Source organism: Brachyhypopomus gauderio, unplaced genomic scaffold, assembly GCF_052324685.1.
Source record: "Brachyhypopomus gauderio isolate BG-103 unplaced genomic scaffold, BGAUD_0.2 sc37, whole genome shotgun sequence".
Classification (NCBI taxonomy): Eukaryota; Metazoa; Chordata; class Actinopteri; order Gymnotiformes; family Hypopomidae; genus Brachyhypopomus; species Brachyhypopomus gauderio.
Window position 1 is genome coordinate 53674 of NW_027506867.1, and position 19897 is coordinate 73570.

At 41.7% G+C, this 19897-nt stretch overlaps 1 protein-coding gene and 2 long non-coding RNA genes across 3 annotated transcripts; 1 reads left to right on the forward strand and 2 right to left on the reverse strand.

The window, feature by feature from the left end:
* The first annotated feature begins 1444 nt into the window (after nucleotides 1-1444).
* On the forward strand, nucleotides 1445-8919 carry LOC143485691 (uncharacterized). The gene is made up of 3 exons (XR_013122985.1): nucleotides 1445-1656; nucleotides 2006-2102; nucleotides 5144-8919. It is a non-coding gene; the product is annotated as an uncharacterized LOC143485691 (long non-coding RNA).
* A 1639-nt stretch (nucleotides 8920-10558) lies between these two features.
* Nucleotides 10559-15143, reverse strand: LOC143485738 (uncharacterized). The gene is made up of 12 exons (XM_076985270.1): nucleotides 15020-15143; nucleotides 14666-14830; nucleotides 14293-14424; nucleotides 14045-14171; nucleotides 13310-13389; nucleotides 13087-13212; nucleotides 12913-12983; nucleotides 12515-12584; nucleotides 12300-12438; nucleotides 12104-12207; nucleotides 11323-11388; nucleotides 10559-11231 (listed from the first exon to the last, which is right to left on the reverse strand). The coding sequence occupies exons 1-9, from the start codon at nucleotides 15025-15027 to the stop codon at nucleotides 12414-12416; spliced, it is 804 nt and encodes a 267-aa protein (XP_076841385.1). The 5' UTR covers nucleotides 15028-15143; the 3' UTR covers nucleotides 10559-11231; nucleotides 11323-11388; nucleotides 12104-12207; nucleotides 12300-12413.
* LOC143485695 (uncharacterized) lies at nucleotides 15144-16082 on the reverse strand. Its single transcript, XR_013122987.1, has 3 exons — nucleotides 15665-16082; nucleotides 15317-15483; nucleotides 15144-15198 (listed from the first exon to the last, which is right to left on the reverse strand). It is a non-coding gene; the product is annotated as an uncharacterized LOC143485695 (long non-coding RNA).
* Between the last annotated feature and the right edge of the window lie 3815 nt (nucleotides 16083-19897).

A 19897-nucleotide genomic window follows, 5' to 3' on the forward strand; every position in this document is an offset into this window, starting at 1 on the left:
AGAACAACTGAAATTTTAATTATGTTGCAAGAAATACCTAACACAGCTACATAAATATAATTGCCACTTACCTGCTGTTTTTCAATGAGTGTGTGCAAGTACGCATCAATAACCTGCATTGTAAAATAAACAACCATTAAAGAATGTTATACTTCCTCTTGTAATACATTTTGACAGTGATTTGGTCTCTTACATCATCAGCCAGCCACTCGGTCCCATGCAGTGTACGGAAAGACGAATCAAACAGTTTATATGGTCCAACAACTGCCTCCACCCGACCACAGTCTTCTGCAGCCCACAACATTCGAACTGAAAGCACAGCATGAATGTCAAAGCATAGATATTTGTTTTTTCTAATCCCTGTACTATTACAGTTACATGGCCAAAAGCATGTGAATACATGAACACCATTCTCATTTGCCCTAGTTTAACGCCAGGGCCTTTCAAACCCAGGGCCATCTATACACAATTCCCTATGCCTTTGCATGATGTAGAATTAAGATTTCCCTCCCATACAATGACCATGCCTGGCCAGATCAGTTCATTAGAAGAGGTATGCACATACTTTTGGCAACATAGTGCATCTGACAAACGTCCAACAGGTCAAAATGGCCAACGCGCCAACATGTATAGTTTGAACAGGCCAAATCCCTTTCATGCAAACTATAAACAAGGGTAGTCTGAACAAATGACCAACAGGTCAAACTTGAACACAGAACTCATTAACAACCTCTTTCTTGTATGCTTTCCTGTATGGCTGATGAACCTGGGGGATGCTTCAACAGTCAACAGTGGTAATTGTCACATACACTGTTGACTGGTATACAGAAAACTGTGAAAGGCAAACTCATCATACTCTAATGATTGTGTAATTGAAAAAATGTCTGTATAAAGACTCATTGAATAATAAGGAATGGATCAAATAAACACTAAACAAGAAACAATATATTCAAGACGTATGTAGGCCTCAATTTACCTCTGTTGTTGCATCACAGACTTGAGTGTGTTTTTTAGGGGCAAAGTGGATAACTGATGGTCTCTGTGGCAGGTAAAGGTCTTCAGTTAGTCTTTCCAAATCTCCTCCCATGGTCAAAGAGTTGGGGCCATCAGAACATGTGCTGGTCTCATTCTCTTTGAGGATCTTGTGAGATTCTTGAGTGGTTTGAGTGGTATGGCTTGATGTGGTTGACACCCAGGTCTACTGACGCACCCATGCGTCAAAGATGGCCACCGTGCGAGTATATACATTAATGTTATTAATATCTCAGCGATACAACATCGCAGACACACGGTTCGAACGTTTTTGAAAACTGGAAACTGTTTTCAAAAAAATGTTAATTCATGCTTGAGCAGACTGGCCACAAGATGGCAATACATGACCGAGTTGAAGCACGCCCGTATATGGCTAATCCTTTTATGGCTTGCACAAGGGGGGGGGGGGGGGAGTTATTGCTCCTGCCTGTGACTGCTGTGACTGGCGGATTCAAGTGTCAGTCATTACATGACCGCTGACATCACTCACATCGCCCTTTACGGATGTAGGAGGGTTTTAGGACGGCATTAGATCCGTTTCACCTCGACAAACACGGAAATACAGACTTTGACGGCCGCTAGTTAGCGAGCTAGCGTCTACTTATCTACATAGTGATGGTGAAGGTATGTTGATGATCGATGACTAAATGAATGTTATTTTGCAATATTGATCACTATAATAGCGGGCGATCACAGATAGGGTCGCGAATTTCGCGATGGTCCCGTGTAGTTAGTTCGCTAGCTAGCAGCTAGCTAGCAGCTGGCTAGCTAGCGTCTACTGATGAACCTGTGTTGATTTCCTGAGGGGTTTATGAAAAATATAAACGATCGATGACTAAATGCAATATCGATCACTATAATAGCGGGCGATCACAGATAGGGTCGCGAATTTCGCGATGGTGTACTGTAGTCCTGTTTGTAGTTCTATGTAGCATCTAGCTAGCTAGCGTCTACTGATGACCCCATATTGTAGGCCTGAGGAGAGACTCGTGACCGATGACCCGATGACCTACGACCTCAGGAAACATATCGCCCTTTGCGGAAGTTTTGGCCGCTTTTTGACGCCTGAGGTAAACAAACCGGTTTTGCTCAGTAGTTTACTACTACTACTACTAGCCCTTACTACTACTACATAGCGGTTATGAACCTATGTTGATTTCCTGAAGGGTTTTATGAAAAGTATAACAGATCGAAGGCTAAATGAATGTTATTTTGCAATATTACTCACTATAATAGCTGACGATCGCAGATCGGCTCGCGTTGTGTTACTAGCTGTCTAGCTAGCCTCCTGGCTAGCTGGCTGGCTAGCTAGAAACTGCTTCTGTGCAAAATTCGTAATTTATTCTTTATAAAATTATTTTTACTTATTTTTTTTTTATTTCGTATTTGTCTTTTGCCTATATGCTTGCTTTGTAGATGTGAAAGTATAGTATATAATAATCTAGATGAGTGGATATGGTTTTGGCTAAGCTGATTTAGCCTGTAGTTCAGGAGTTTGATGGGAGTTTCGTAGTTTGGTGTACACATTTTTGTACACTAATTTATACTTGTATACTACTATATATATTACATGTTTCACTATTTTTGTGAAGCAAACCCTTGAGCAAACATATTTCAAGCAACAATATTATTGATCTTTTAGTAAATGTGTAATTTCATATAAAATATGAAAGAATTTTTGAAAATATGCCTCATATTTCCAGGTTTAGGACCATATTATTTATTTATGCAATACTCTAAGTCAATGTAACCTCATTAGGAAGAGAACTGAGATTGTTCTGAACATTTTGATATGAGACATGTGGGTAAAATGCTATAATTAAGTATGTTTAGAGACACATTTATGTAACCATGCTTAAACAGCAAAAATGCCCATAGTGTGTGTCTGTGTCTCTCTCTGTTCAATAAAACAAGTTGCTGTGCACAATTGGCTGCCGCTTCTCGCCGGTGTGTGATTGGTTGTCTGAGAGGTAGCTGTCTTAACAATTGTAAAGCGCCTTGGGTATCCTGAAAATGCACTATATAAATTGAAACATTCTTTCATTCATTCATTCATTCATTTATAACAAAAATTAGACATACTTCATTCACAAATTCTCTTCCCTGATCAGAGAGTATTCTATTTGGACAACCATGTCTATATATAATTGAGCAAATATTTCGTCCCACTTCAGCTGCTGATTTTGTCTTTAATGGGAAAGCTTCAACCCATTTGGAAAAGTAATCTGTGGCTGTCAGGATATACTGGAAGCCAGTTTTTGGAAGCGGTCCTGTCAAATCAATGCCAATGAGCTCCCAGACAGCAGATACCTATAAATTTAAAACATACATGTTTTATTTTACATTTCAACATTTTTCTTAAAAGCTGTTGTATATTATAGAGATACCACTGGACATTTACTTTTATACACTCCAATGGCTGGGCACCAGTCAAAGGTTTTCCAGTTCGCTGGCACTGATCACATTCCAAGACCTTTAAGAAAGTCACTGTTAATATTTATGCAGATTTATCAACAGCTCAAAACACACAAGAACGCACTTCAACACATACCCAGTTGTCAAGATCAATGGTCATGCCAAGCCAGTAAAATCTGGAGCACACTGCAGCTCGAGTTTTCAGGATGCCTGAATGTCCTCCAATCGGAGAGGTGTGAAATTCCTGAAAGCTTTCTTGCCTCTTCTTTGGATTTTATGGCTTTTCTACTTTTAAAGAAAAGCTGTCCTTCTGCATTGAATATTCATTAACATTCATTAAAGTCGTATAATAATTAAAGAGCTACCTTACCAAGACACTGGCTACATTTAAACAAATAAATGCTCACCCTTTTCAGTAAATTTGGAAGCATACCTCCTCAAATGTAATTTTTGGGAGTTATTATACCCAGATGGGTATGATCCCTGATAGAGGAAGTTGAATACCTCATTCCACCTGTATATGGATAGGGAGAGAGAAGAGATGGGATAACTTTTATAATTTTATTTGTATGTAAAATGGTACATTTCATAGTACATCTCTATTATATATAGAGTACTGAGTATAATGTGCTATATATCTTATCTTTTGTTTGTTTTTAAGGCATGGATTACAGTGAAGTAGAGAGCATGGAAAGAAATCTCTTAAATTTTGCGCTGACCATTCTGAACATTCTAGAATAGTGGAGGCACCACCACGAATTTGCCTCATGAAATCCTGCCTCATGTCATCTTTGCAAAGCCAGTATGTAAAACATTTACATGTTTATAGGTCAAAATGACAATAGAAACAAATGACAAGCCTGTGGGTCTGCGCATGTGCAAAACCGCAAACGAGCACAACTCGATGCTAAGCACAACTCGACAGAACACCGGCTGTCAGGGGAGGTCAGTGTGAGAGCCTGTGCTACAGGTCCATGAAGAAGGAGTCACCACACAGTTTACGAGTAGGGAGGAGGAAGTGTAGGGCTAAAGCAGGGGTTTCATATTTCAGTCCACAACACTGCACAGTTTAGCATTAAATTATTTTTAATTTTATACAACTGTATTGTTCTAAAATTGGAATAACATTGAGCTGTTGGTATCCTGGAGCTGAGCTTGAAACTCATAAAATAAGCAAACGGGTCCAGGTTCCATTCTTGGGGTTCTTATGCCATGCACATTTTTTTTCTCCATTTTAAAACACTTTTTTTACTCAGCCCCACCCACATTGATCTTAATTTGCTAAATAGGTCAATCAGGTTTTACTAAATAGGTCAGTCAGGTTTTAGAAAAGGTAAAACACAACGTGTGATATAGGATCCCCAGGACTGGTATACGGAACCCCTGAATTAAACAAAGTCATTACTAATTTTGCTTACCCTCTTACAGATTGGACTTTCTGATTCAACTCCTGTTGTGCTGAGACACGCATGCTGTTCACGTGTCGCAGACACTGCCCTATGCAAACGTATAGTGGCTTTGCTTTTTCAAACTGCACATTTTTCTCAGCTCAGTGTGCCAGTTGTTCCCCCTGTGCACAGCTGTACTGAAACTGAACAGTGCTGGCACAAACCTTGGACAATCGTAAGTTTATAATAATCACACTAGATGAATGATCTAATTTAATGCACTTCTTCTTTCGGCTATTCTCTTTCAGGGGTCACCACAGCGGATCAAACTCCTCCATCTGGCCCTGTCCTGAGTGTCCTCCACTGACACCCCAGCCACTCTGATATCCTCTACCACTGCATCCATAAACCTCCTCTTAGGTCAAGAACTCCACTGCTGTCTCTCCCAAACATTTCCATGCCTCCACTGGAATATCATCAGGTCCAACTGCCTTACCACACTTCATTCTCTGAATTGCAGCCCTTACTTCCTCCTTGCTCACCTGAGGCACTTCCTGATTCACAACCTCTACCTCTTCTAACCTTCTTTCCCTTTCATTCTCTTGATTCATCAGCTCCTCAAAATACTCCTTTCACCTTCCCAAGACACTCTCCTCACCAGACAACACATTTCCATCTTTATCCTTTATCATCCTAACCTGCTGCACATCCTGCCCATCACAGTTTCTCTGTCTGGCCAATCTGTACAGATCCTTTTCCCCTTCCTTAGTGTCCAACTTCTCATACAGCTTGCTATATGCCTTCTCTTTAGCTTCTGCCACTGCTCTCTTTGCCTTGCGACACATCTCCTTGTACCTCTGTCTACTTTCTTCATCGCTGAAAATCCCAATTCTTTTTAGCCAACCGCTTTCCTCTCAAACTTTCCTGAACTTCCTCATTCCACCACCACGACTCCTTGTCTATCTTCCTCTGTCCTGAGGTCAAGTACCTTCCTAGCCACATCCCTCACTGCATTTGAAGTTTCATCCCAGGTATCCAGAACACCACCACCATTACCCAGTACCTGCCTCACCTCATCCCTGAATTTTACACCACAGTCCTCATCCTTTAACTTCCACCACCTGATCTTAGGTTCCGCTCTCACTCTCTTCCTCTTCTTCACCTCCAACATCATCCTACATATCACCATCCTATGCTGTTTAGCTACGCTCTCCCCGGGTAACACCTTGCAATCACTAACCTCTTTCAGGTTTCGTCTCCTACAGAGGATATAGTCGACCTGTGTGCATCTTCCACCACTCTTATGTTACCCTGTGCATGTAACCCATGTAGCCTATCTGTTGACCTGGTGTGCTAAACCTTAAGCACATTCTCTGCCTTACACTCATTTAGAAATTCTAAAACACACTTTTTGCAAAACATTAAACACAGTTGTTCACATAAGACATTCAAACATTCAAAACTGAAAATCATGTGTTTCTTTTGGAAAACACTGCCACGCAACTGCTACACTCACCTACCAAAATCCATACCCAGTCCTCCTCACACGTTACAACACTTGAGCTATGTATGTTTAAATCAATAGTGGTTTAAATTGATGTCCACACACTCAGTCTGTATTGTCTATCTTTTTGCAGGCTTCTACCCAAGACGATTGCATGCAAGCACCTACAAGCACCTGGGAGATGGTCTGACTTGCCAGTGGATGTACTGATGCCAGGGTTGGATGTGCCATTGCCACAAGAGGACGTGCTGATGCTCCTACCTGAGGCCCAACATCTACACCGAAGGGACTGTGGGAACTAGAACCATAAATGTAGAACCACCTTTTGTCCACAAATACGGACTTGTGCCAACAGGCTGCCCAATGGAGGATGGGTTCCCTTTTCAGTCTTGGTCCTCCCAAGGTTTTCTTCCTAATTTTTTATTTAAACTTTATTTTACCAGGGAAAAATCCCATTAAGAACCTCTTTTTCAAGGGAGCCCTGGCCAAGATGCAACAACAGCAATACAGTTACAGCCAACAAATAAAATTACAAAGTTAATTAAAACAGGTGCATGTGAGGGAGGCTGTCTCTCCCTCACTTCCTAATCCCACCATGTCTCTAAACTTCCTCCAACTTAATGAGGACAAAACAGAAGTTCTTTTCTGGCCTCAAAACAGAAAATTCCAGATCTAATGCTTAATCTCGCAGGCTACCCCATTACACCTGGCCCAGTAGCCAAAAACCTAGGCGTCATACTCGACTCTGACCGATCATTTGATAAATACATAGATAATACTACTAGGATAGCTTTTCTACATCTCCGTAACATTGCTAAATTAAGAAATGCATTATCACAGGATGATGCGGAAAAATTGGTGCATGCCTTGGCACATTTCACATTTCATTTCAAATAGTCAAAGTCAAATTTATTTATATAGCGCTTTTCACAACACATGTTGTCACAAAGCAGCTTTACAATCGTATGGGTCCAGATCCCTAATGAGCAAGCCAAAGGAATACATATAGTATACAGCCCCAATGCTGCTGAATGTGTCAAACAGAGCTGTCCAGATCCAATGGATCCAATGAGAGATCAATGTTGAAATGTCCAAACTCTACTCTACCCAGACCAAGGCCAGGCCACTGAATATGAATATGGAAGAGCTCCTTACATTCTATGGGATTTTACTGGAATCCGGATACAGCACAATTCCAAGAAGGCGTATGCACTGGTCGTTTGATGATGTACACATTGAAAGCATTTCAAATGCAATGCGGAGGAAACGATTTGATGAGATCATGGCCTCTCTACATTTTGTTGACAACACCAAGATCACAGTGGACTCATTTTTCGAAGTCAGACCCATCTTCACTGAGCTCAACACATCATACAAAGTCATGCCATATCCAGAATGGCTGGTTGTGTATGAAAGCATGATACGATATTATGGCCATCATGGATGCAAGCAGTTTATCAGAGGCAAACCAATCTGTTTTTGTTATAAAATCTGGAGCCTTGCCTCACACAAACGGTACATGCATCATATGAAGCCATATGGGGGACGCTTCACGCTCCTCCCACAGACCAGATTAGGTCAGGGGCCTCAAGATTCAACATCACAATCAAGTCCAAGAAGTGGTGGTGGCCCACTTTTGCATGGTCTCTCAACAGTGCACTTGTGAATAGTCATTACTTTTATAGAGATGTTATGGGAGGGACCATTGATCTGCTCACCTTCACACGAGTAGTGGCACAAACCTTTCATTGAGAATACGCATATCATCCCACCGGTCACAATTGTGACCGGTAATAAAACACACTTTTTCATCTACTTTTCTCATTTTTTTGGAGGAAATAATTCTTGATTATTTCAAAGGGTTGCTAATAACACATGATTTGCATATTTGCATGTCTGGGAAAAATTTGGGCATAAATGGGTTAATATCCCCCCTTAGATAAAGGTACAGATCCAGGGGTTCACAGGCGAAGGGTTTTATGGTAGACTGGGGCGCTGGTGCTGTCGTCCTGTCACTGCTCGTGGTCACTCAAGTTTGTTGACAGTGCAGTGGACGGATGCCATTGTCTCAGAATGCCCCCAAGCCTATGTTACCTTCTGGTTCTGCCTTTTTAGCTAGGCTGTAATAATTTAACTAAATGCCGGAGATGCTGCCACACTCCAGAAATGTTTATAATTTCACCTGTCCTGTATATGTCCTCATACAGAGCTAATTTTCCCTGTTTCATTTCTCCACATGGCTGCCCGCCTGCTTGAGGAATAATGAGATGAGGAGACCAGCGATCCATCCTGGGCCAGCCACCTCCTGCCTAACCGGATGCATACATCATGATGGACATTATTACATATTTTTCCTTTTCTTTCTCTTCTTTCTGTCTAAATTGTTGTTGTTGTTGTCATGATGACCGGTGTCGGCCAGAGGAGGATGGGTTCCCCCCCTGAGTCTTGGATCCCCTCAAGGTTTCTTCCTCATGCAAAAAACTAGGGAGTTTTTCCTTGCCACTGTCGCCCTTGGCTTGCTCACTGGGGGCTAGGACTCTGCACTTGTAAAGCTGCTTTGTGACAACAACTGTTGTAAAAAGCGCTATATAAATAAAATTTGATTGATTGATTGATGTTCTCCTCCACATACGTCTCCCAGTCTAAAATATCTTCTTCATATACAGTGGAGCCTCCTGGGTGGAAATAGACTCCTCATCCTCCTCAAGTGTAGTAGGAAGTCTGGACAAAGAGCAAAATGCAGTAACCAAAAAATACCTATATAGTAACCAAAAAGTTGTACATTGTATTTTGGACTAGGGCTTGTCATGGTATGCCAGCCCTGTAGCCCAAGGGAGACGCCCACACACATCTGCACACACCCTTCACTTATTCTACACAAGTGACTGTAAGGAAGGAGTGAAGCTACACAAGCCTCCCGCTCTTCTGAAGTCACAGCGCCAGGGTCTCAACTTCTCGAAACATGCATGTTCAATCTCCTGAATACTAATGACCTCCACCTGTCCCTGTGTGTCCCCACCCTCCTCCACCTTTCTTACACTACTTACTCACCACTTTACATTGTGGAGTTTTGCCTCTGACGTTGCATAGTGAGCGTTCCTTGCTCGTTTTTGCCTACCGTTGTTGTGACCTTTGCTTCTCCCTTACACCTCATTCTCAGCCCGACCCCTGGATTTGTAATGGACTCTGGACTGTATGGACCATGCTGCCCTGACCCTGCTGCCCTGTGTTCGCTTCTTTTTGTACTGTGTGTTTTGTGTGTGTCTTGTGCTGCTAGCTACAGTAGATTGTGTCTGGAGGATAAAGAAGCACTACGCTGCATTTAGATCCTTTTGTGGTTTTTCCAGCAAATATTACAGTCACAAATGTTACAGGTTTTGCTTCCCATCTACTTGGGACCATTACTTACCCACTAACTAGAGACTGGCTTAATCTGCTAAAATCAGAACAAAAAACAAACAAAACTTGGCTATTAATTTGTCTATTTGCATGCATAAAGATTGTCTGAGCAAATTGTTTAAGTAAAAAAACTACAGCATGAAAGAACTACTCGCCTGCATTTCAATTCGTTGTTGCACTTGAGAGTTCGCTCCTTACAGAACCGAATGTATTTTCATGTGTGGGTATGCAACATGGATTTGGCTTATTAATATTGTTCATTAAATGACAATGAATGAATTCTTCTGCCCTTGCACTACTTTACCATCTGCATATTTCATTCAGCACAACTAATGACTTGTAGTGTAACCTACCAAAAATGCCAATTACAATGTTCAGGAATATGAAGGAGCGAATACAAATCCACAGAACGATGTAAATGCTGCAGGTGATGCTGTCCTGCTCTGGAACCCTTTGTACTTCTGACAGCAGGACACACCAGTGAGTCATGGTGAGCAGCGTGAACAGTGTGATAAATGCATTGTGCAGATCTCTGGAGTACACAACCAGCACGCTCACTTTCAAAGCAAACACTGGCAATTATCAAATACAATGTAAAAACTGAGGAGTCCAAAATGACTGAGGAGCGACATTAGGCAAACAGCCAGAGAAAAGAACTAAGAACTATTTACTACTAATGTCACGGCCTTTCCCGACAAAGGGCAAAATTTTATATTTCCCTTAGCCCAATCCCAACCACTACACCTTGGGGAGTCGCAAGTTGACAAATGCAGAGAGAAGATGGGAATTTGCACAATATATTTATTCAACAAAAGAATTTTATATATAAAAAAAAATTAAAAAAATCCATCAACTCCAAGTGCACCCAGTCCCAGTCCAGAACCTCGGCAGCCAGTTCAAGGAGGGACACGCAACAGTCCACTTAGTGTTCTGGATAGCAATGCTGCAGACAAAGGACAGAACAAAAACAAAACGCAGTCACCACTCAAAATAACTGAAATTGTAACAAAGAAACACACAAACCCACAAAGACGCAACACAAAAATGGAGCCCAAAGAATATAGAATATTTTAGCCAAACAAAATGTTCCCTAATAGGCTAGCACTGGAAAAAAAAACTACTTAACACCACAGCAAACCCTCCAAATTATAAACCCCAAAATAAATCAAACCAAACAAATCCAAATCCCTTACACACAACCAAAATTCAAATAATGAAATAAACCTATAGCAGTACCCAGCCTAATAGAAAGCAACTTAGCTATTTATAGCAACGGACTCCAACAAACTAAAACGAAAATGAAAAATTAAAATGTACTGCCCTAAAACTACGACTGGTGGATGGCAGAAGGTTAAAATTCTTCTAAAAAGGTAGGGGGTTGCACTTAGCTTTTTATCAGTGCGCTTCTCGTGCACAGACAGCACCAGCAGCAGAGTCTCTCACGTTCTCGCTTTCACCAGCAGCTCAGCTGTATTTACTCCGGCACGTCCCAACTTCTCAGATCAGTCGGACAAAACAGACACCGCTTGGTTCACTCGGTTCACCCTTCAAACAACGGAAGTCTTTCCTCTTCCAGTGACTCACTCTGCACTTTGTTGCGTACTTGCCAGAGTCCGGAGCAGTGTCCGCCTGTGTCACGCCTTTTCTGGCCTTTAACACATGAATGGTGGAGAAAATCAAGCGTTGACAGGTCATCTAGGCTACATGCTGTCTAAAGTGACGTCATTCATGAATAGTCATTTTTTATTAGAAAGCCTTTTATCTACTAAGATTTGGAAGAAAAGCAAGGGGCTATTTACACAATTCCCATAGAAACGCAACCCATTAACAGATATAACGGATATAGCATTGAAGTGATGATCACCTTTACAGCTTGTTATTTAGCAGTTGCCTGTAGTCTGCTGGTTTGAATCATGTTTAACTAATTAATTGTAATGAAAATACCATCTAAGCATTAATCATTTTAAAATGGTAGTCTGTAGCCTTATCACACAAGGGGGGAGGAGTGTTAATGTTGAACAAATAATAACTCACTTGAAACTTACCAGTAATATAAAAAGATGTAATATACCACACATACCAGTGTGAGCAGTAATTTAGGAAGGAAGTTTCTAATTGTGTCTAGCCTTATAATTTTGATTGTAAGGGCAGGGTAAAGGTTAGGTTTCTGCCAACATGTAAAATCTTATGGAATTTGTATCTGTCCCCATGGACCGAAGTATTTATGTTCCCAAATCTGAAAGGCAGAAGCCGTTCTTAATGAATTATCTCCTACGATTGGACGACAGGAACAGACAGAAATAGACCTGAACTGAACTGAGCAGATGTGTAGCCTGTCTTGTTAAGTGAGGATGTAGGTGCTTACATGTGTATCCTGACTTAGTCATGGCATGGAGTTGGGTTTAGGGGGATACTGCTGCTTCTCCCTGGTCCACCATCCACGGGACCACGTTCTTCTCTCCAGCCCCACTGGAGACAACAGCAAAACAGGAGCAGCTGGAATTCAGCCAGTTCTCTATGTGTTTCAGCAGATGTACCTGAGTTAGAAGGTGAGCTACTACCTTTGCATGTAGAAAAGCAGGTAGGCTGTTTTTGCCCTGCTCTTAAGGACGGCTGGCTCTGTCTTTTTTGAAACCTTTGAATCGTTGAATTTTAACCAGCACTCTCCTTTCTCCTCAGCTACGTCGCTGATGTAGTGCCCTGTCAGGGAAGCAAGATGTCATTAGTCACTTTATAGTTTCTACTGCATGTTTGTGGATATTATCAGACTGCTCACCACTGTCCATGCTGCCACCCAAATGAGACACCACAGCGTGGAGTCTGTAGATGTCTGTGTGAACAGTTTCCTGCAAACAACAAGTACATCTGTTTTTTCATATGATTAAGTAAGAATGCATCTTAGATCGTTGATATGGGTCTCTCTCATATCTATCTATCTCTCTCAGCCTGTCTTTCTCAGTCTCTCTCAGCATCTTTCAATCTTCTTTTTCATCTCTCTCTCTATTTCCTCACCAGTGGGCTGACGTGCTGTACTTTCTCTCCCTGTCCTTCTCTGCTCTCATTTACTACTAATGGGTTGAGAGAACTACATCATTATGGCAGGTACGTATAAACGTAGACAGGTTGTAAATCCAAAGTTTAATTGATCACTGTAGGAAAATGGCTGATGTTTACCTTGTTCTGGCACAGAGCTTTTCTCCAGATTATCCTCCTCATGTCCTTTGTCCTGGGTGTATGCTGGTCCACTGTGGACACATCACAAAGCCATTCAGTTAGCGTCTCATTGCTAATTGTGAAAGGGTGGACAGAGGTGAGAGAGCGTATGCTCAGGCCGTTGTACAAGCTGACCTTAACGGTTGACCGAGTGAAGCCACTCCAGGGAGGACAGAGAGGTCCAGCTCTGAGGGGATGTCCATTAGGGTTGTTAGTTTCTTGCCCAGCATGTCAAACCTCTTAATGTGGAGGATCAGAACTCTGTTCCAAAAGGAAAAATGATGTAAGAATTGGAAGAGTGTGAGATGACTGCTTTAAAACTCATTGTTTGTGGTAATTCACATAATGCGAGACTCACCGTGGGAGTGTGAAGAACTCCACCACTTCACATGCCTCGGTGCCTTGACCACATTCACATTTGAACTCCAAAACCGTTGACTGAAAAAAAGTTTTCATTGAGAGTGACAATGGTTAGGATGGCTCCCTAACTTAACAAACTGGCAAAAAAGTGTTGTCCAGTAGGGGTGTGTGAGGTGACAGACCTTGAAGTAATTGTGTAGGCTGTCAGTCAAGGTAGAGCTCAGGTTAACAGAGAGGTGGTTGAAGTCCTCCACTCTGGAGCTCTGCAGTCCACAGCTTTCAAACAACAGAAATCAACAGAGAGGTTACAACATTCACACAGAAATAACCCACATTATCCCATACCAAGTGTGTGCATACTTTGTGACAATGCACACTCTGAAGAAACACATGTTAAGAACAGTTGATTTACAAGAAGGAGATGTGGTGATATAGCACAGAATTACCTGCTGCAGGTGCGCACAGATTTGAGGTGAAACTCAAAATTTGCCACAGGGCAGATGTAAGAGAAGGAGGAAACCCTGAGTGTCTCTCCCTCCTCCTTCAGCTGAAGCAAACACATCATCAGGAACTCATGAGCATCCTGTGGAAGACAGTACATCGGAACGGCATTACTCCTGGACTTCAGCAGCAACAGAGTTGAGAAAACAAAGAAGGTTGTGTGCAGTTCCTGCAGACTACTGCATGTGGTTCTGATGTGTTCTGAATGGCTCAGAGGGTTGTTTAGCCGAACCTGTTCGTAGTCCTCTCCAAACGCAGGGCATCTGACTGAAATACAGGCATTCAGGGCTCTCAGGAGCTTCTTCTTCTTTGAAGAGCTACGACTAGTGAGCCTGCCTTGCTGTAGATCTGCAAAACATCTACGCACAGTAACAGGGAGACCAATGTGGTTTATAACTCTCAGCATCACAACACCTCTCTAAGCACTCATAATTGAACAGTTCATTTAGACATGTGAATCCTCTGTTCCTGATTGGCTACCTGAGCATCTGGCAGCTGGATGGATCCGTCCAGCTGGAGCACTGAGCTCTGATGGGGCTCCAGAAGCAGGAGAGACTCAGAAGACACTGCAGAGTGGCGTTCATATAACATGTATTCCCAATGTTGGGAAACCTAACAGGACATTAATGTTTAGAATAGATTTAATACATAATCAGTAAAACTTCCAGGCCACTAGGTGTCAATGTCACATAATTTCAGAATTTGAAGAAGAACTGCAAAAATACTTATTGCTCCTTTAATTGCTACGTGCCTTTATTTTGGTTCAGAGATAAAGACTGTGTACATTACATCTGTGTACACTGCAAAATCACGTAATGGTTGTGTGCTAAAACACAACGTGTTCTGTCTTTACCCGAGCTGTCGGATCTCTGTGTCTCTGCCAGCAGAAACAGTGGGGGCGTGTCCTTGGCCCTCACCCTGGCCACTCTCAGTCACCCTTTCACTACTGACGATGTGCGGTAACAGGTGCTGCAAATTCTGCACACGAAAGTCTCCCTCTACCACAACAGCCGGAAATCTGAAAGAGAGAGTAGAAGTGACAGATGAATATGGAGTTTGTGTCGTGCACAAAATGTTCACATACATACAAATGTTGTTTTTAATATTTTTCAGTTTCTCTTGATTTATGCCACAATGTCAATATATAACCATTATAGATTGTCCATACTTTACTGTACCATGAAGATGACTTTAATAATGTACCCACCTATCCATGGGCACGGAGCACACATCTTTATCAGCAGCCCCTATGGAGAGAACAAAACCTTGGAGTAAGTGTCTTTGACTAAAACATACTATAGGGACAAAATCATAAAAGATTCTGAGCTCTGACCAGGAACAATCCCTTCCGTGTTCTTGGGTTCAGTAGGGAGTTTGTTGTTGGACCTGGGGGCAAATAATTCCAGGGAAAAATCATAGACAGAATAAATAATAACCAAATGTGCATGTGACTACACATGTGCATGTGACTACACAATTCATAAGGCTGGGACGGTTTTCATACCTGGTTAAGTGTCCCTCAGAGGAAGAGGAGCAAGAGATGGAGGAGGAGCTGACATTCAAGGACTGAGTGTCAGTTACTTGTGTCAGGGAGGATGACTCTATATGTCTCCACCATCTTTGCTTTTTCTTCTTTTTAACTTCACTATTCACACCCTCTTTGTTCTTTTTCTGTAGGAAAGCATTGGTTTGTCAAATCATGGGTATGGGAAACCTCAGTACACCCGAAAAAGCATCACATCTTAAATCGAAAAAATATCGGAGAAAATATCGGAGAATCGGAGAATAACCGGTATAAAAATGCCGGTTACTCCTTTTTAGACCACAACGTATAAAAACGTTAGATAGCTACCTTCATACACGAGTAAATGCAACCCATTTGTCCGATATACGCTCCTTCCTAACAGAATTAATGTAAACGTCGTCGCGTCGGGTTTGCAGGTACTTTAAATGTGATGTTCGCGATATATTGACCTGGTTCTATTGTGCAGCGCTGTCACGGCCTCGTTGTTAACGTCAGTAGCTATATGACGTAATAGTGCTGCGTTCTGTTGTCGTTAAGTGTGAAGCTGTAAGCTCCAGACTATTTAGCACAACTTCTATACCCTATATCCAAAACCAAACACTTAGGTCCTCAGACACAGGTCTTCTGGTGGTTCCAAAATACAAGCTTGTTACTGCTGGTGGGCGCTCATTCTGTGTAATGGCCCCAAAACTGTGGAATGGCCTCCCGCAACATCTCCGCCTCTGTTCATCCTTTTCCTCCTTCAAAACTCAGCTTAAAACTCACCTTTTCTCTCAGTATTTTCTCCCTTCCACATAGTCATAGTATGGTTTAATTAATTATATTTATATATTTAATTTTTATTTGTTTTTTTTCCCCATAGGATTTTTGTAAAGTGTCCTTGGGTACTAGAAAGGCGCTATATAAGTTTAACTTATATTAAATACGTTGTTTAAATATCTAAGTGACGCACTACCGCTACTAGTGGTGAGAAAGTGTACTGCATTTTATTCAAAATCAATGCGGTCCGGCGGCCCTCTGCGGCCCAAAGTTTAAAACTGTTGTTCTTTTGAGGCCCTCAAGGTGGCGTTCGCGCCCCACAGTTGGGTTAAGAATCTCATCTAGATGAGGTTTTGGGGCTAAATCATCTCTTGACTGTCATGATGATGCCCGATGTTGTGAGGGTTTTGTGTGTTTTTTTGTTTTTGTTTGCCCAATCTTTCCTTTGCAACCTTTCAGTGACTCTGCAATATACTCCGCAGGGGACGACCAAGTTCATGGTCATGGTTCATGGATCATGAAATCCCTTCACCCTTTAGTGCTAAGGTTTAGTGATTCATCTTATACATTATTATACTAGAAAAATCCACATACTAGAATGTAAGATACTGATTAGTGAAAGAAATCTGCACAATTACACACACAGCTTTGGCACCTTGCAGGGCTTTGAGCTTTTATGAAAAGTGCGGTTCAATTATACTTCACATGTACAGTATCAGCTACTCTTTTTGCATTTTAAAGTCCCCTCTAATTTATAACTGTCCAACAATATTTCAGGTTGTCCTAAAATATTTCCTGATTGCTTATAAATTGTTTCTTCACAGCTGATTGCCTGACTGAATCTATAGATTGCCTTTCCTGCATTTACACTGAATGTAGTTTGACAACATTATAAAGGATATATGTTTCCAAAACATGCATAGAAATTCAAGTCATGGAGTACAAATTTAATTTGATCAAATTACAACTTGACAGAAAAAGTAAAACTGCATTTTCATTAAATAAATATACAAAATTCAGATTCAAATTGTAGCTGTAGAGAGAGGAATAAAATCCATCCAATTGTCATTAACAAAAAACAAGCAAAAACAAAACACACACACACACACACACACACACACACACACACACAAAAGAGATTTGCCAGATTTCTATACGATGAAGATTTTTTAATCAGGTGTCAACAGCACGACATCTAACTTGGATAAAGCCACTTCTGTTACGTAAGGAAGTGTCTGATGGAAGTGTCTGATGGAAGTGTCTGATGGGAGGGTCTGATGGGAGTGGATCAGAACTCTGTTCCAAAAGGAAAAATGATGTAAGAACTGGAAGAGTGTGAGATGACTGCTTTAAAACTCATTGTTTGTGGTAATTCACATAATGCTAGACTCACCGTGGGAGTGTGAAGAACTCCACCACTTCACATGCCTTGGTACCTTGACCTTGACATTCACATTTGAACTCCAAAACCGTTGACTGAAAAAAAGTTTTCATTGAGAGTGACAATGGTTAGGATGGCTCCCTAACTTAACAAACTGGCAAAAAAGTGTTGTCCAGTAGGGGTGTGTGAGGTGACAGACCTTGAAGTAATTGTGTAGGCTGTCAGTCAAGGTAGAGCTCAGGTTAAAAGAGAGGTGGTTGAAGTCCTCCACTCTGGAGCTCTGCAGTCCACAGCTTTCAAACAACAGAAATCAACAGAGAGGTTACAACATTCACACAGAAATAACCCACATTATCCCATACCAAGTGTGTGCATACTTTGTGACAATGCACACTCTGAAGAAACACATGTTAAGAACAGTTGATTTACAAGAAGGAGATGTGGTGATATAGCAAAGAATTACCTGCTGCAGGTGCGCACAGATTTGAGGTGAAACTCAAAATTTGCCACAGGGCAGATGTAAGAGAAGGAGGAAACCCTGAGTGTCTCTCCCTCCTCCTTCAGCTGAAGCAAACACATCATCAGGAACTCATGAGCATCCTGTGGAAGACAGTACATCAGAAGGGCAATGCTCCTGGACTTCAGCAACAACAGAGTGAGAAAACAAAGAAGGTTGTGTGCAGTTCCTGCAGGCTACTGCATGTGGTTCTGATGTGTTCTGAATGGCTCAGAGGGTTGTTTAGCTGAACCTGTCCGTAGTCCTCTCCAAACGCTGGGCATCTGACTGAAATACAGGCATTCAGGGCTCTCAGGAGCTTCTTCTTCTGTGAAGAGCTACGACTAGTGAGCCTGCCTTGCTGCAAATCTGCAAAACATCTACGCAAGGTAACAGGGAGACCAAAGTGGTTTATTTCTCTCAGCATCACAACACCTCCCTAAGCCATCATATTTGAACAGTTCATTTAGACAAGTGAATCCTCTGTTCCTGATTGGCTACCTGAGCATCTGGCAGCTGGATGGATCCGTCCAGCTGGAGCACTGAGCTCTGATGGGGCTCCAGAAGCAGGAGAGACTCAGTAGACACTGCAGAGTGGCGTTCTGGAGGCGGGAAGGGAAACTGCAGGTGTTCTCAATACACACCTTGACTAGCTAGCCAGGTATTTTAAAATGAAATGAAATGTGCAATGTGAAATGAGCACACATTTCATTTCATTTTACCTGGCTAGCAGAGGAGTCAATTCCAGGTTCAGAAAGTAAAAGTCCTCACCAGGATTTTGCTCAGGCTTCCTGGATTGTGTTGATTCCACTAATTTTACCTGGATTGCACTAATTAGAAAATCTAGCAAGCTTGAGCAAAATCCTGGTGAGGACTTTTACTTTCGGAACCTGGAATTGACACCTCTGCTGGCTAGCGAGTCAACATGTGTATGAACACCTGCAATTCTCCTTCCCTTAATAGTTTTAGTAAACAATTCAGTAATGTGTAGTGTCTCCACCAAATTTCTCATGGATTTTCGTGACTGGATATGGTGACGGATTAAATCTGGTGGCTTGAAGAATCCCGTTCACCACTGTTAACGACACACTACTATAATTTACCCAGCTACAGTTTATGTATTATGCATTGATGTGCATTTACAGCACACTTGTAATATAGTAATATAATTTTCCCAGCTACATTTTATTGTCACGTAGGGCTACTCCCCCCTCTCCTAGCTGTCACTCCGGTGTCCTGCTCTTCGTGTCTTTGTTGTTCCTTGCTTGTTAATCCCGCCTTGCTTGTCTGTTACCATAGTTTCCCTCTGTCTGCCATGCCCATGTTGTCATTGTCTTCACCTGTGTCTAGTCTAGTTCTGTGTATTTATATCCCTGTGTCTCCCTAGCCCGTTTTCGGTTGTTCTGTTCATTTGCTCCGTCGGTATTTGCCAATGTGCTCCGCGATCCTTGTTATTTGATTTCGTGAGTATTGTTCCTGTTCCATTGTTCATTCCTTTTAGTGTTCTCCCCATTGCCCTGTTCATTCTCTTTGTGTGTCTGATTATGCCGATCAACTTGTCAAACCTGGATGGCTCACCTGTTACGACCCCTGCCTGTTGTTACGACTATGATTATGGAATTCCTTCTAATAAATCTCGCTCTCCTCAGCGTTTGTCTGCCTCCTAGCTGAGGAGGTGCCTGCGTTACATTTGTACTTATATTTTATTTTATGTTGTGCATTTGTAGCACACTTGTACTATTTAAAAGCTAGTCATTTAAAATGTTTATTTTAAAAAATGAAAATTTCCACCAGGGAAATTTTAGTAAGCACCAATGCAAACTGTCTATAAGAAACTATTTCTACTTTCTTTTGTTTCCCCTCTCTTGAAGCTACATTTTATTTATTTGTAATAATTTAGGCTGTGTGTTTCCAGTGTAATATT